The sequence below is a fragment of the Sprattus sprattus genome (assembly GCF_963457725.1).
Source record: "Sprattus sprattus genome assembly, chromosome: 14".
NCBI lineage: Eukaryota > Metazoa > Chordata > Actinopteri > Clupeiformes > Clupeidae > Sprattus > Sprattus sprattus.
In genome coordinates this window covers 6,888,235-6,903,234 of record NC_137912.1, presented here as the reverse complement: position 1 = coordinate 6,903,234, position 15,000 = coordinate 6,888,235, and the positions used below count along the sequence as shown (strand labels likewise).

The following is a 15,000-nucleotide window of genomic DNA, read 5'->3' as shown; positions in this document are numbered from 1 at the left end:
ACACACACTGGCTCCAACACACACACTGGCTCACACACACACACACACACACACTGTCTCTCTCTCTCTCACACACACACACACTGGCTCCAACACATGCACACACTGGCTCCCACACTCACACACACACACCCACACTCACACACACACACACACACACACTGTCTCTCTCTCTCTCTTATACACAAACACACACACACGTTCACATACTGGCTCTCACACACATCCTGGAGATATATACGGCACCGGCCAAGCCACACACACCCTAGGGTGGTTTATTTACATTTGCACGACCGCAAATAAAATTTTTCTCACACAAGCCTCCGCCATCCCTCAGTACCAGTGCTGTGAGTAGGGTGGAGGTTACTTCATGCCTTCAGTACCAGTGCTGTGAGTAGGGTGGAGGTTACTTCATGCCTTCAGTACCAGTGCTGTGAGTAGGATGGAGGTTACTTCATGCCTTCAGTACCAGTGCTGTGAGTAGGATGGAGGTTACTTCATGCCTTCAGTACCAGTGCTGTGAGTAGGGTGGAGGTTACTTCATGCCTTCAGTACCAGAGCTGTGAGTAGGATGGAGGTTACTTCATGCCTTCAGTACCAGTGCTGTGAGTAGGGTGGAGGTTACTTCATGCCTTCAGTACCAGTGCTGTGAGTAGGGTGGAGGTTACTTCATGCCTACAGCGTTCATTTGCCAGGTGGATTTGTGATCAGCTACTTCTTCCTCTGATGGAGAGTTGGCCTGAGTTTGTTGGCATATCATCAAATTGCCTTGCGGGAGGAACAAATCCCTGTCAGTGTTGCCAACTTTTCTGTGAGGAAAGTAGCTGTTAGCTCTCCGAAAAGTCGCCAGAAGTCGCTAGATGACGCATTCAACTAATTTGCGCATGCGCACAATATGCCATTCTGAGCACGGTTACATTAATATTTTTCCCGCGAATACAAAGCTCTAATATTTTGCTGTTATTAATTTAGCCAGACTGGCTGTGCAGGCGTTGTGTGAGTGGAGAGGAGACAATGACAGCCCTTGCTGTTCTCAGCTCTCGTGAGATCAGTTGTTACGTGAACTGCAGAACAGGATATGCAAGATGCTTTCACAGTACTTTGTCAACACAATAATCCAACAAATGACTTAAAAAAAAGGCGCTAGATTTGTCGCTAGTCGCTTTTTGCTTATAAAGTCGCCAAGGGGGTCTGAAAAGTCGCCAGATATAGAGACAAAGTCGCTAAGTTGGCAACACTGATCCCTGTGCACGCATCTATTTGAGGATTCATCCAGAGCGCTGATAAATAACTATTCAACTTAAACTTAAGTTAGCTATGTCCGTAAGGTGTGTATCAACATGAAATGTTGATATAGCGACTTTACCCTACACATCTGCATGTTATAATACACACACTGATCATTTTATTAGTGTTAAGGAAGTGACGTAAAAGGTGCATTTCGCGATTCTTATCCCATAAACTTTTTTTTTTTTTTTTAAGATTTATTTTGGGGCTTTTTGGCCTTTAATCAATAGTTGAAGTGAAGAGTGGAACAGGAAATGAGAGGGAGAAGAGGTGGGGAAAAACACAGAGAAATGACATCAGGCCGGAATCGAACCTGTGTCCTCCATGGGCAACAATCCCGAATGTGGTCGGGGCTACTGATGGCGCCACAGTGCCCCCCTCCCATAAATGTTTTGTCAGATTCATCAAATTGCTCGTCACGTCCTGTAGCTGTCCATTCAGTGTTTTTGCTCAAAAACTCTGGAGGTCATACAAAGTGCTGCTGCTGTAAACAAACACAGTAGCTCGGACGGAGCCATGAACAATCCCAGCCAATGGGTTGGCTGGGGTGCAATTCGATTGGCTGCTGAGCTGAAAAATCAACAATTTTTTTTCGAAGTGAATCGCTGACAGCATCTTTAAGTGGAACATCGCCCCCGAAGTGCCTGGGGGAATGTTTACATGTGTGTATGACTCGCATGCTGATTCTTCTCCTTGCCCAGGGCATCGTCAGGGATACGGCCGGCTACGCAGTCATGCTGAACTGGACCATGTCCAATGTGTATGGACTCAGTCCTGGAGAGGTAAGACACTGGGATGCGCTCGTGATGTGTGGATTTATATAAACTACAGCTCTATACAGGGCAGTATTCATTTCCTTTGCAGGATTTTGTACATGTGCAACACAAACCTTCGGACACACATAAAAATGACTTTTGCAAAGTGTTGGGAAAATTCATTGAGATTTAGATGTTTTGCATTTATTGTTTTTGCATGGATGGTAACACTTTGAGCACCCAGACAGATCAATATGCTGGAAATGTGTATTTTGATGCACCCTAACGGGGACCTGACTATTTTGGCTTGAGGCCCTGAACTCGGATCAGTGCAGTAATTTAATGGATGAGCTAACAGGGGACAGATTAAGAGTCCCAAACACAGAGAGCACCTTTAGTAGTTATCAGTCCACCTAGTGCACACTGAGTATCGCACGCGTGGATTATTATCTATGCATGTGCCTCACTTATCTGTTCCTGTCAAGAGATACACACACACACACACACACACACACACACACAGAGGGAAAGATGGACAGAGACATATCAAAACAATGAGGGAGACTGCTCCTGTCTATGGCTTCAATGCTTTTAGAGGTACCAGTTGAGGCATAAGTGCATGCGTTACTGTCTGCTACTTAATGTGTAATATGACACCACGGCACTCTCTCTCTCTCTCTGTCTTGGTCTCTCTCTCTCTTGGTCTCTCTCTCTCAATTTCAATTTCAATTCAGCTTTATTGGCATGACAAAAAAACACAATTTGCATTCTCTCTCTCTTGTTCTCTCTCTCTCTCTTGGTCTCTCTCTCCCTCAGGTGTGGTGGGCGGCATCAGACCTCGGCTGGGTGGTTGGCCACTCCTACATCTGCTACGCCCCTCTTCTCCATGGCAACACCACCATTATCTATGAGGTGAGTATTGTTTGGTCTCCCACTCTTAACATGTGAACTGTGGACTAGTCACAATCAGTCATTTTACTGCCAGAAGCATGGTGGGGAGAAATGTGTGTGTGTGTGTGGGGGGGGGGGCTTAGACTCTTAATGACCTCTCTCTCTTACACACATCTCTCTCTCTTTCTCTCTCCCTCTCTGTCTCTCTCTCTCTCTCTGACACAAAGCATCTCTCTCTCAGCATGTGTCTCTCACTCTCTCTCTCCTTCTCTCCATATCTCTCTCCTTCTCTCTTTCCCTCTCCTTCCGTCTCCTTCTCTCTCTGTTTCTCTCATATCGTCTTCCTTTCTCCCTCGTTGTTTTGATCTATCGCTCTCCATCTTTTCCTCTGTGTGTCTCTCGCTCTTCTTCTCTCTCCTTCTCTTTCTCTCTCCATCTGTTCAATAATGCTCTGGGCTTCACTTACTCAGATACTTTCATAGCGCAAGCCACTCCTTTTGAAGCCTCAAGGACAAGTTCTGTATCCACTTATCACAAGAGCCCAAGACCTCTCTCTCTCTCTCTCTCTCTCTCTTTCTTTCTTTCTTTCTTTCTCTCTCTCTCGCTATCTCTCTCTCAGTGTGGGTGTATGTGTGGTTCCCATACCCATATCCGATTACCATCTCAGAAATAGCCCAGTCCATATTCATCATGAGTAGTCCACTGTCCCCTGCCTCCTAAAATAGGGTTCTCCGTCTGAATGATGACATTATCTGGATGAATGGAGGAGTAGGCCTGTTTGTGTTGCGGTCCCCAGTGGATTGAAATCGCCCACCGGCACAGATGCCTCTTATTAGTGCAGTGTTCCCTGGCGGTGGTGGCACATTTGCGCTGGGGGTTGAATTCGTTATCGGGCTTTAATCACAAGACTTTTATCTCAGACTGTGTTGTTTGTTTTGGGTCACCCTGCCATCCGCTTTCAGTACTGAGACTCTCTCCTGCCCTGTTATTCAGCAGAGGCAGAGATTTAGCTGGGCAGGAAATGAAGGAAAGAGGGACTTTCTTTCCCTGCACATTGAAATTCACTTTCGAGAATTAGAGTCAATTAGACCCTTGGAATTAGTTCAAGTTCAAAGTACTTTATTGTCATTGTGACCAAAACAACGAGACGAGACGAGGCAGCATCAGACAGCTAAATGCTTAATTTGCTGTGCACATTGACTACCACAGCTAAATAATTATAAATAACAATTAATAGACCATTAACAGGATTAACAGAGATTCTTTTGAATAGGCACTATGAGATTCTTTTGAATGAAAAGTGTGTTAAAAATTAAATTAATTATTATTATTAATAAATAGATACATTAATATCCCTGAGTAAATTAAAAAAGCAATATATATATATATACTGTACATTGAGGTGCATCAATAGTTGCAGGGTAGAGTGTTACAGTGCAATTAGCACTGAGAGTGTCTTATTCCTGGTGAAAGTTCCCATTCTGAACTTTTGGTCTTCGGGTCGGTTGTGTCCAGTTCCTTTAGTCGCGTTTGACAATGATTTGATTGCTTTTCAGTGAACGCTGATCTCTGTATAAGATTGTTTGCTCATTGAAATTCTGCACCTGCAAACTAAAAGGTTAGATAGATTTGTTTTCTCTCTGTTGCTATCCAAGGCGGAAATGACGAGTAGTTAAGCAAACAACTCAGGCCACGGAATTATTGCGAAATCGGCCTGTGGAACTCACTTAGTTTTGATCTCAGACAAATAATAACTCGGGCAAAGACTTATAATCATGTTTTTGGGTGCAATCTAGTCATTAATGCACCTGTCGAGTAAGAGTGGTTTCTCCCTTCGGACAGGCTGAACTAGTTGTATTTTATAAGAACTATGGATCATATTTCTTTTTTAATAGGCAAAGGAATCTATATTGTGTTTATAAAGGTTTATATCTGTATGCATTTGCTGTACAGTATATAGATGTGTGCTTGTGAGTGTGGTGTGTCTGAGTGTTTGTGTGTGTCCCCTTGTGTGTGTGTGTGTGTGTGTAGGGTAAACCTGTGGGGACTCCAGACTCGGGGGCATTTTTCCGTGTGCTCTCGGAGCACGGAGTGTCCTCTATGTTCACAGCGCCCACGGCCATACGAGCCATCCGTCAACAAGACCCCCAGGCATCCAGAGGGACACAGTACCCCCTACACAGGTAGGACATCCCCCAGGGGAACACAGTACCCCCTACACAGGTAGGACATCTCCCAGGGGAACACAGTACCCCCTACACAGGTAGGACATCCCCCAGGGGAACACAGTACCCCCTACACAGGTAGGACATCCCCCAGGGGAAACCTCCCACACCTGACAAACAACTTCCCAGTTAACCCTCTCGGGGGAACCCCCTACCACAAATACACTTTTAAAGGTTTGTGGTTTGCAGTTTGCAGTTGCCTTCCCCAGGTAATCGTTAGCTCCGGTGACCCACACACACACACACACACACACACACACACACACACCTGTCCCCTCTCCCCATGTAAACATGTTTTTTTTTTTCGCTCAAAGCCTCCACTTTACAAGGTAAACCTCTTCTCAGTTAGCACAAATCATTTTTTAAACTATTACCAGTTAATCACCCAGGCATCCTTCTTTGACAAGTAAACCTCTATTTAGGTGACTCTTCCTCTCCAGGCAGCCCCATCTGCAAAAACACAGAAAGGCTGAGAAACAGCTTTTATCCCAAAGCCGTAATAGCACTTAACAATGCAAAAAACGGACCTGTATTTGTCTCTCTGTTGTGTTATATGTCTTGGGTTTTTATAGTGTAAATATGCCTATATACTGTATATATGTTCAATCTGTATTTTTATTGTTTTTGTGTCTAAGAGCTGCTACCTTAATTTCGTTAAAATATATTTATTAATAAATAAATATATTCTATTCTATTATATCTGTGCTCAGGTGTCCTTTCCCTAGTGAACGTGTCTCTAGTTAAGGCTCAGTGCACCATCTGCTCATTTAGGAGCGATTTACCAAGCAGCTGTTGAGGACTGCGTTTCCTGAAAGTGTCGTTGAGCAACCACCATGGTAACCATGGCGAAATAGTGTTCAAATTGACACTCCTTATCATTTAACTGTGGTAGTTGTTTAACGACACCTTCCAGAAGGTGAACCCTGGAGTGTTACTTCAGCACTGTTGTTGTTATCCTCAGTGTTGTTGTTTAGAGTGTGTTTCAGTCACACTCAGTGCCAGGAGGGGTTGTTGTATGGGAACTTAATGTGGTTTAACTGAAGTGATCTTAAGGCGGGTGTTTTTTCATACTTTAAAAAATTGGATTTAGCTTCGGCTGATCGGGATCATGAAAATAGATGGCTTGAGAGAAACTGCATCTGATATTCTCTTTGGGTCTGTGAATTGCCAATTCTGTTTCAATGAGTTAGGAAACTTCCAAAATACATGGGCATCTGTTCGCCAATTATTTTGCACCCACTGAATCGCTAGGGTGCTTTCCTTCAGTGCCTTGATGCTGCCAACTTTGGGAATAAAAGCAGCTAACTAAGAGCATCTTCAGTTTTTTCTTTGATTAAGAAGAACCATGGTCTTTGGGGCTAGGTCATAATGCTGTTTTGCTAATGTTGAATTTGTACTCCTTTGCTCCAAGCAAGCCTTACCTTCATGCTCACCACGCCCCGTCATCTCTCTTCGCTCCTGGTCCATCTGTAACGGCGGCGTGGTTCTAACAGTCCCACCTGACCCCGCCGACCCTGACACACACACTCCGTCTGCGTCTGCGATCGGCGTTTGTTCCCGACAAGGCCCATCGCTCGCGCATCTTGTGTTCTCATTACCCGCCGTAATTGTGGCTCGCAGCCTCTGCAGTTGTGCTGACACCGATCCAGCGACGGCCAGCTCATTAAGCCGGCATTAAATCATCCACACACACACACACACACACACACACACACACACTCTCGCTCCCTTCACTGATTCCCATAATGAGAAATGCTCTCCTGGCTGGCCCTGGGAGGGAGAGGAGATAATGGGGGGTAAAGGTAGTCGGCAGACGGTCATGCTGCACTGATGAGAAGCACAGGAGGATGCCTGGTTAAAGCGTGTGTGTGTGTGTGTGTGTGTGTGTGTGTGTGTGTGAGGATGCCTGGTTAAAGCTTGTGTGCGTTGCCCTCTGATATTGATACCACAAGATTAAGGATTAGCAAAGGACAAATCCAGTTGTTCTTGGGGATATACAGTGGGGAAAATTAGTATTTGAAACCCTGCCGATTTCACAAGTTTGGCCACTTGCAAAGAAATGTGTGATCTAGAATTGTAATGGTAGGTGTATTTTAAATGTGAGAAACAGAATACCAACAAAAAAAAATCCAGAAAACTGCATTTATAACGTTTATGACTTTATTTGCATTTGATGCAGAAAATAAGTATTTGTACTTATACTGTATCATGGGTAGAATTTAGAGCCAGGTCATGTTTTGCTGATTTTTTTAATTTTTTTTTAATTGCAGATGATGATGCCTTATTGGGGTTAATCTTTACGTTTGACTTGCGAGGTATTATAGTGAATCTGTGGGCTGTTGCTTGCAGAACGAAGGTAGGGAAAGGTTTAGTCATTCTGGTTTGATGTTGAGAAATACATTAATCTAAGTTGATGCACGCTGTGATATTTATTTATATGGAAACTACCATAGGCAGAAGGCAATACATATTTAAAGATGAAAGAAACAAAAGCAGGACTTGGCTGGGAGTTTTTGTGGTGGTACTGAGGTCTCAATGACATCCATGCAGTTTTGTAACGGATTCAGTTTTCGTTTAACCAGGTTCCGCTGTCAAAAATGTCCCTGAGGATGGCTGAGCTTGTAACTCTGACAAGAATAAAATACACGGCAATGCAGCCTGTTCGCTGAATACAGCAGCTTCTGTAAGAAATGGTGACCTCAGGTGATGTTTAGATCACAAACACGTGTGTGTGTGTGTGTGTGTGTGTGTGTGTGTGTGTGTGTGTGTGTGTGTGTGTGTGTGTGTGTGTGTGAAATGGTGACCTCAGGTGATGTTTAGATCACAAACACGCGTACGTGTGTATCAGTGTGTGTATCAGTGTGTGTGTGTGTGTGTGTGTGTGTGTGTGTATGGTTTAAGTGTTAAGGAGGAACTTGTCTCGGCTGAAGGCTTAGGGCAACCCTTCCCAGTCCTGATACCCTTCCACTGCCTGGAGTGTGAGGTGGCAGACAGCGCTAATCTGCTTCCACGTCTGACCTGCACTCCAGGCAAGAACAGGACTGTGGAGACTCCAGCCTCCCGATAGCCATGTGCTCCACTTGTCTCCCTTTATCTCCTCTCTCCTCCCTGCTCTTTGTGTTCAGCTCGAGGCCTGGCCTGTGAGCTGCCGGAAGCTTCCTTTTGTGTAGGCACCACACAGAAGTGTGTGTGTGTGTGTGTGTGTGTGTATGGTGGGTGTGTGTGTGTGTGTGTGTGTGTGTGTGTGTGTGTGTGTGGTGTGTGTGTGTGTATGGTGTGTGTGTGTGTTTTGTGTGTATGGTGTGTGTTTGTGTATGGTGTGTGTGTGTGTGTGTGTGTGTGTGTATATGGTGTGTGTGTGTGTGTGTGTGTTTGTGTTGTGTCGGCACCACACAGAAGCATCTCACGCTCTCATAGAGGCCATTCACAGTAGTGACCTACTGCTGCACACCAGATTTGGGTAGTCGGGTCATCCTGAGGTCATGTTTTTATTTTCTTACCAAAGAAGCAAAAGACCAGCAATTGAATGTCTAATAATAGATCAGTATGATGATTAGCTTTCAATTACAACAAACTGAAAATTGTCCTGAGGTTTCAGTCTTGGGCCAAATTCCCCAAGTCAGATGCTATAGTTGACCAGCAGGAATGAGTCTTGTAGTTATTCAGAAATACTCATTGGAAAGAGGGAGTGTGTTATTGCAAATAACATCGAAGGCTGGGAGAGAGGGAGAGGTAGGGAGGGCACAAGTGACCTTCAAGGTTTTGAAACCTTATTTAACTCTAAGAACAAGCTGTTAGAAAGCTACATTATTTGAGAATTACTAAAGGGTAAGGGGAAGATTAATATGCAGCGTTTCACTTTTGTGTTTGTACATTTGTTCCTGTTGCAGAAGCTCACAGAATTTAAATGAGAACAGTTAAATGCTTTTCCACCCCTTTAATCTAAAGATAAGATGTGAAAACAATCTGTGTGTCTACATCTTCACCAGGCTCATATACTCAATTACTAAGCTTGTAGACATTTCATACCTTTTGTATGGGAAAGAAAGGCGTTTTACCAACGGAATTACAATGGCAATTTTTTAAAATAGTTTTTTCCTTGTGGGCTCAATTGGGATGGCACTATGCTGCCAGCAATTGAAATATTCCCTCAACATGAGTCGATACATTATCAGGCTTATCAGTTTTGTAATCCATAGATACAGCAGAAGGATGTCAGACTTGATGAAAGCGCTGCCAATGACTCCCGTAAAACGTGTTCGAGAGCCAGAGACGTGCTCAGCCTGTTCAAGTCGGGGGGCGCCAACACAGAGCTCAGAGGCAGTTTAAGGGCTGTTGTGAAGGCAGGGTTGATTGAGACTGGGAGATCAGAGGCAGTTTAAGGGCTGGTGTGAAGGCAGGGTTGGTTGAGACTGGGAGATCAGAGGCAGTTTAAGGGCTGGTGTGAAGGCAGGGTTGATTGAGACTGGGAGATCAGAGGCAGTTTAAGGGCTGGTGTGAAGGCAGGGTTGATTGAGACTGGGAGATCAGAGGCAGTTTAAGGGCTGGTGTGAAGGCAGGGTTGATTGAGACTGGGAGATCAGAGGTAGTTTAAGGGCTGGTGTGAAGGCAGGGTTGATTGAGAGTGGGAGATCAGAGGTAGTTTAAGGGCTGTTGTGAAGGCAGGGTTGATTGAGACTGGGAGATCAGAGGCAGTTTAAGGGCTGTTGTGAAGGCAGGGTTGATTGAGACTGGGAGATCAGAGGTAGTTTAAGGGCTGGTGTGAAGGCAGGGTTGATTGAGAGTGGGAGATCAGAGGCAGTTTAAGGGCTGGTGTGAAGGCAGGGTTGATTGAGACTGGGAGATCAGAGGCAGTTTAAGGGCTGGTGTGAAGGCAGGGTTGATTGAGACTGGGAGATCAGAGGCAGTTTAAGGGCTGGTGTGAAGGCAGGGTTGATTGAGACTGGGAGATCAGAGGCAGTTTAAGGGCTGGTGTGAAGGCAGGGTTGATTGAGAGTGGGAGATCAGAGGCAGTTTAAGGGCTGGTGTGAAGGCAGGGTTGATTGAGAGTGGGAGATCAGAGGCAAGCCATCCTGTGTTGCTTTACCCAGGGGAGAAGGCCAGTGCACGCAAGCACACACTCACACCTGCACCAGTAAAAAAAGGGCCAAGGTCTTCAAAGGGGCTGGCCTTGGACGGAGAACCTTTTACCCACATGATGTGTGTAAAATTAACTTTTAGTACAGGCACTTACACAGACAGTCAAACACACGGAGAGAGAGAGGGGGAGAGAGATGCAATTGCATACAGAGTTCAGCCTGTCGAAGTGTATTGCATAGTCATGTCATCATGCCTTAATCTCTATGTAAAGCCGATAAGGCTCGTAAAGCACTAAACTTGGCCCAGAGCTGAACTAACATGACGCCTCTGTTTTTGAAGACAAAACCCTTAAAGAACTCATCCAAGGAACAAACCAGCAAAGGCCAATTTGAAGTATGTTCCTGAATTAAAGATCATAGTTTCCGCTTGCATTGCTCCTATTACATTTGTAATTTTTGTTATTCAGAGCCTCTTCAATCTGAATGTGAATGCAGACGTTTCATCTCCAGATTAGGCTCTTATGATCTGAATCCGTGACTTCAGTTTTATTAGCCTTATTCTATAAAGTAGGTCCACAAATATCATAAATCTTCATCAGGCGGATCCTTTAAACATGAATCCTGCTGATGTGAGCTATGTGTTATTTATGTACCTATTTATTTATTTATTTATTTATATTTACGGTTTATCCACTTCTATCATTCTGCATCCTGATTACATATGTGTGTATCACATACAAGCTATGATCCATAAATCCCCCCCCCCCCCATTCGGAGAAACACAGTGGCTTCGTCAGCAGTACTCACTCACACACACACAGTGGCTACAACAGCAGTACTCACACACACACACACACAGTGGCTCCATCAGCAGTACTCACACACACACACACACTCACACACACAGTGGCTACATCAGCAGTACTCACACACACACACAGTGGCTCCATCAGCAGTACTCACACACACACACACTCACACACACATTGGCTACATCAGCAGTACTGACACACACACACACAGTGGCTACATCAGCAGTACTCACACACACACAGTGGCTACATCAGCAGTACTCACACACACACACACACACACACACACACACACACACACACACACAGTCGCTCCGGGTGTCTGTCTTGAGCTGCTGGAGAGTGGAAAGAGATGTGTGTGTCAGCAGTGTGAGGTTGTGTGTCAGCAGTGTGAGGGTTTCCCAAGCGTTTTCTTGCGCTGTGAGACTGCTGTGGAATGATGTAAACGCTACCAGTCAGTGTCGATGTTTTACCTCTTAGATTGTGGCAGGACAATGATGCTTTTTATTTGCAGTAATGGGCTGTAATGAACAGGTGTGTGTGTGTGTGTATGTATGTGTATGTGTGTGTGTGTGTGTGTGTGTGTGTGTGTGTGTGTGTGTGTGTGTGTGTGTGTGTTTGTATATGTGTGAGCCTATGCGTGTTGCTGAGGTGTCGTAGTGATTACGTATAACAGAGTTGTTATGGACATCAACAGGGAGGGTATTGGTATTGGACTGCCCCCCCCCCCCCCCCATCCCACCCCCCCTCTACTTTGTCTCTTGCAAACTCTATCTGTTTTTCTTTTTTATGACCTCATCCTTCAACAGAATGGGCTATAATGGCAGAAGTCCCTGCTCCAGTATCGATTGTGGCGTTTGAAAACACAAACGCTTTGTGGAATGAAATCATCGACCACGGAAATAAACACAGGAATTTCTCTGCTTCCTCTCTCTTGTGTCTCTGTGTGTGTGTGTGTGTGTGTGTGTGTGTGTGTGTGTGTGTGTGTGTGTGTGTAGGCTGCGGAGCTTGTTCCTGGCAGGGGAGCGTTGCGATGTGGAGACTCTGGATTGGGCCCAGAAGATCTTCAGAGTTCCAGTGTTGGACCACTGGTGGCAGACGGGTAAGCTTTTCTCTTTCTCTCTCTCTCTCGCTATCTCTCACTCACTCTCTCTCTCTCTCTCTCTCTCTCCCTCTCTCTCTATCTCTCTCTATCTCTCTTATGTCTCTCTGAAATGCAGATTCAAATTCAATGCAGTTCTGTACACAGCAATACAAATTGCTCTGTAGTGTTCAGCAGTAGATCTCCAGTGTTCCTGGCATATTTTCCTCAGTCAATGACAGGAGGTCAGATATTGTCTTGCCCTCTATCTCCCCCTGCCTCTCTGGGGTGTCATTGCTATTGGTTGTGTGTAGTGGCTTGTTTGCCATGTTCTGAGGGGATGGGATGAAGGCTATCCTCTGTTCTGTCCAGAGTTCTCCCATACACACTCTTGTATTCTCTCCCACACACACTCTTGTATTCTCTCCCATGCACACTCTTGTATTCTCTCCCATAAACACTCTTGTATTCTCTCTCACACACACTCTTGTATTCTCTCCCATACACACTCTTGTATTCTCTCCCATAAACACTCTTGTATTCTCTCCCATACACACTCTTGTATTCTCTCCCATACACACTCTTGTATTCTCTCTCATACACACTCTTGTATTCTCTCCCATACACACTCTTGTATTCTCTCCCATACACACTCTTGTATTCTCTCCCATACACACTCTTGTATTCTCTCCCATACACACTCTTGTATTCTCTCTCATACACACTCTTGTATTCTCTCCCATACACACTCTTGTATTCTCTCCCATACACACTCTTGTATTCTCTACACACTCTTGTATTCTCTACACACTCTTGTATTCTCTCCCATACACACTCTTGTATTCTCTACACACTCTTGTATTCTCTACACACTCTTGTATTCTCTCTCATACACACTCTTGTATTCTCTCCCATACACACTCTTGTATTCTCTCCCATACACACTCTTGTATTCTCTCCCACACACACTCTTGCATTCTCTCTCATACACACTCTTGTATTCTCTCCCACACACACTCTTGTATTCTCTCCCATACACACTCTTGTATTCTCTGACTAAAACTCTCCACTGTACTACACTCAAGGCCCCATGACATCCGGTCGTCTGAATCCTGACAATCAGAAATGAAATGGCTTAACCTTCATCTTAAGGAGTTGCTTTACCCACAGCCACCATTATAATAGTACAAGTATTGTATGGGCTAGGTCTACACTTAAAGCCCAGAGGGATTGTTGACTAAAATATTGTTTAATATTTTAATATTTTAAGCCTATCGGAACATCAGGTTCTGATACGATGTTGACCAATATTTTATTGCTCCTGCTGCTAAATAAAGTCTTACTTACTTACTTACTTACTTGACTGAGCACTTGATTGACGCGCTTACTCTTTAGATGAAAATAACGCTCCAGACTTTGCGTTCCACTTCTTAGTCATGATATTTTATTTCTCACAATAAAATCTAGTCAATAAAACATGTCCATACATCCAAACATGCATCCTCATTCATGTGATTGACAGACCTTTGGTGACACAATGAATCGGAAAAGCTATGTGTGCCCTCCCTCCGTCAAGCAACACCTGATACCTGCATGAACTCTCACACCTATATTGTGTGAGCCCAATTAAGGTGCAGCGCCATCTAGTGTCCCAAACAAGATTAAAACATGAACCCAAATGGCTCCTACAAGTATATACTGCTTTATTCCATTTAATGTGATGAATCTCATTGGAGATGCCACACTGAGGTGCTACTCCTTCATAGCAAACCAAATAAAATGAGTTCCTGCTGATGCAGTGATTAAACCATCAAACTACAAGCATAGTGAGACCTCAGAAGAGAACAGATCTAGTGCTCAGAAGAATACTGATACAGGGCACTTATTTCTCTGAATGTTAATCACCAGCAGCAACCAGATGATCATTCGGGTAATTACGAGTATCCCTAAAGCACATGAAGAGTCTTCCTGGTAAATTGCTCATCCACCATGTTTACGGAAAAGGCGGTTGAATCCCCAGACCTGCTTAGCTCTCCTCACAGTGCAGGTGGGTGTGTGTGGGCCAACACATCCATGATGGATATAGTGTGTGTGTGTGTGTGTGTGTGTATGTGTGTGTGCATACCATGTGTGTGTGTGTGTGTGTGTGTGTGTGTGACCCATCTATTAGCACCAGCCCTGCTGATGCTTCTGCTGTTGCTGCCGGTGTAAATGAGCTCTCAAAGCCCCCACCACTGTCTCGCACTCCCCCGTCTCCCCTCTCCTTCCTCCTTTCCCAAAATAAATCACCGCCACAGAAAGCACTCGTTCACTCTGTATGCTGTATTGTTTCCGTGCCCCCCCCCCCCTGCATCATAAGGCACCATAATTGAATAGAAGATAAGTGTGTGTGTGTGTGTGTGTGTGTGTGTGTGTGTGTGTGTGTGTGTGTGCTGTATTGTTTCCGTGTCCCCCCCCCCCCCCTGCATCATAAGGCACCATAATTGTTTGTCCACTAATGAGAGGGCCATTTTGCCTCCATTTTGGCTCGACGCCGGCTATAATGACTGCTAATGTGTTGATTCTCTTTAGCCACTCGCACAGATTTGAATTGAATTAAATTCTGCTCATTTCGCCGTGTGATTTACATCGCATTGCTTTGCGAGGCCTTTTTCTATGCATTCAGGCCTTCATACTGAGAGCTGAAGACTGGTGACATATGATATAATAACATACAAGATATTTAATCATGTTTTTGGGTGCAATCTAGTCATGAATGCACCTGTCAAGTAGTAAGAGTGATAGTAAGAGATACAGGGAACAGTTCTGGTGAAGGCTGAACTGCCGTCTGTCAGAGGCTTGAGCAGAAAGCCTGAGACATGGAAGCGAGGC

General features: G+C 44.7%; 1 protein-coding gene across 1 annotated transcript in view; it reads left to right on the top strand.

Annotated features, from left to right (window-relative positions):
- acss3 (acyl-CoA synthetase short chain family member 3) overlaps window positions 1-15,000 on the top strand; it is a gene marked incomplete at both ends in the record, with an annotated part of 53,728 nt that overhangs the window by 9,028 nt on the left and 29,700 nt on the right. The window contains 4 exons of the mRNA XM_080851228.1: window positions 1,989-2,069; window positions 2,859-2,954; window positions 4,965-5,116; window positions 12,047-12,150. Coding sequence (XP_080707354.1) covers window positions 1,989-2,069; window positions 2,859-2,954; window positions 4,965-5,116; window positions 12,047-12,150 — 433 coding nt within the window. The remainder of the gene's footprint in view (window positions 1-1,988; window positions 2,070-2,858; window positions 2,955-4,964; window positions 5,117-12,046; window positions 12,151-15,000) is intronic.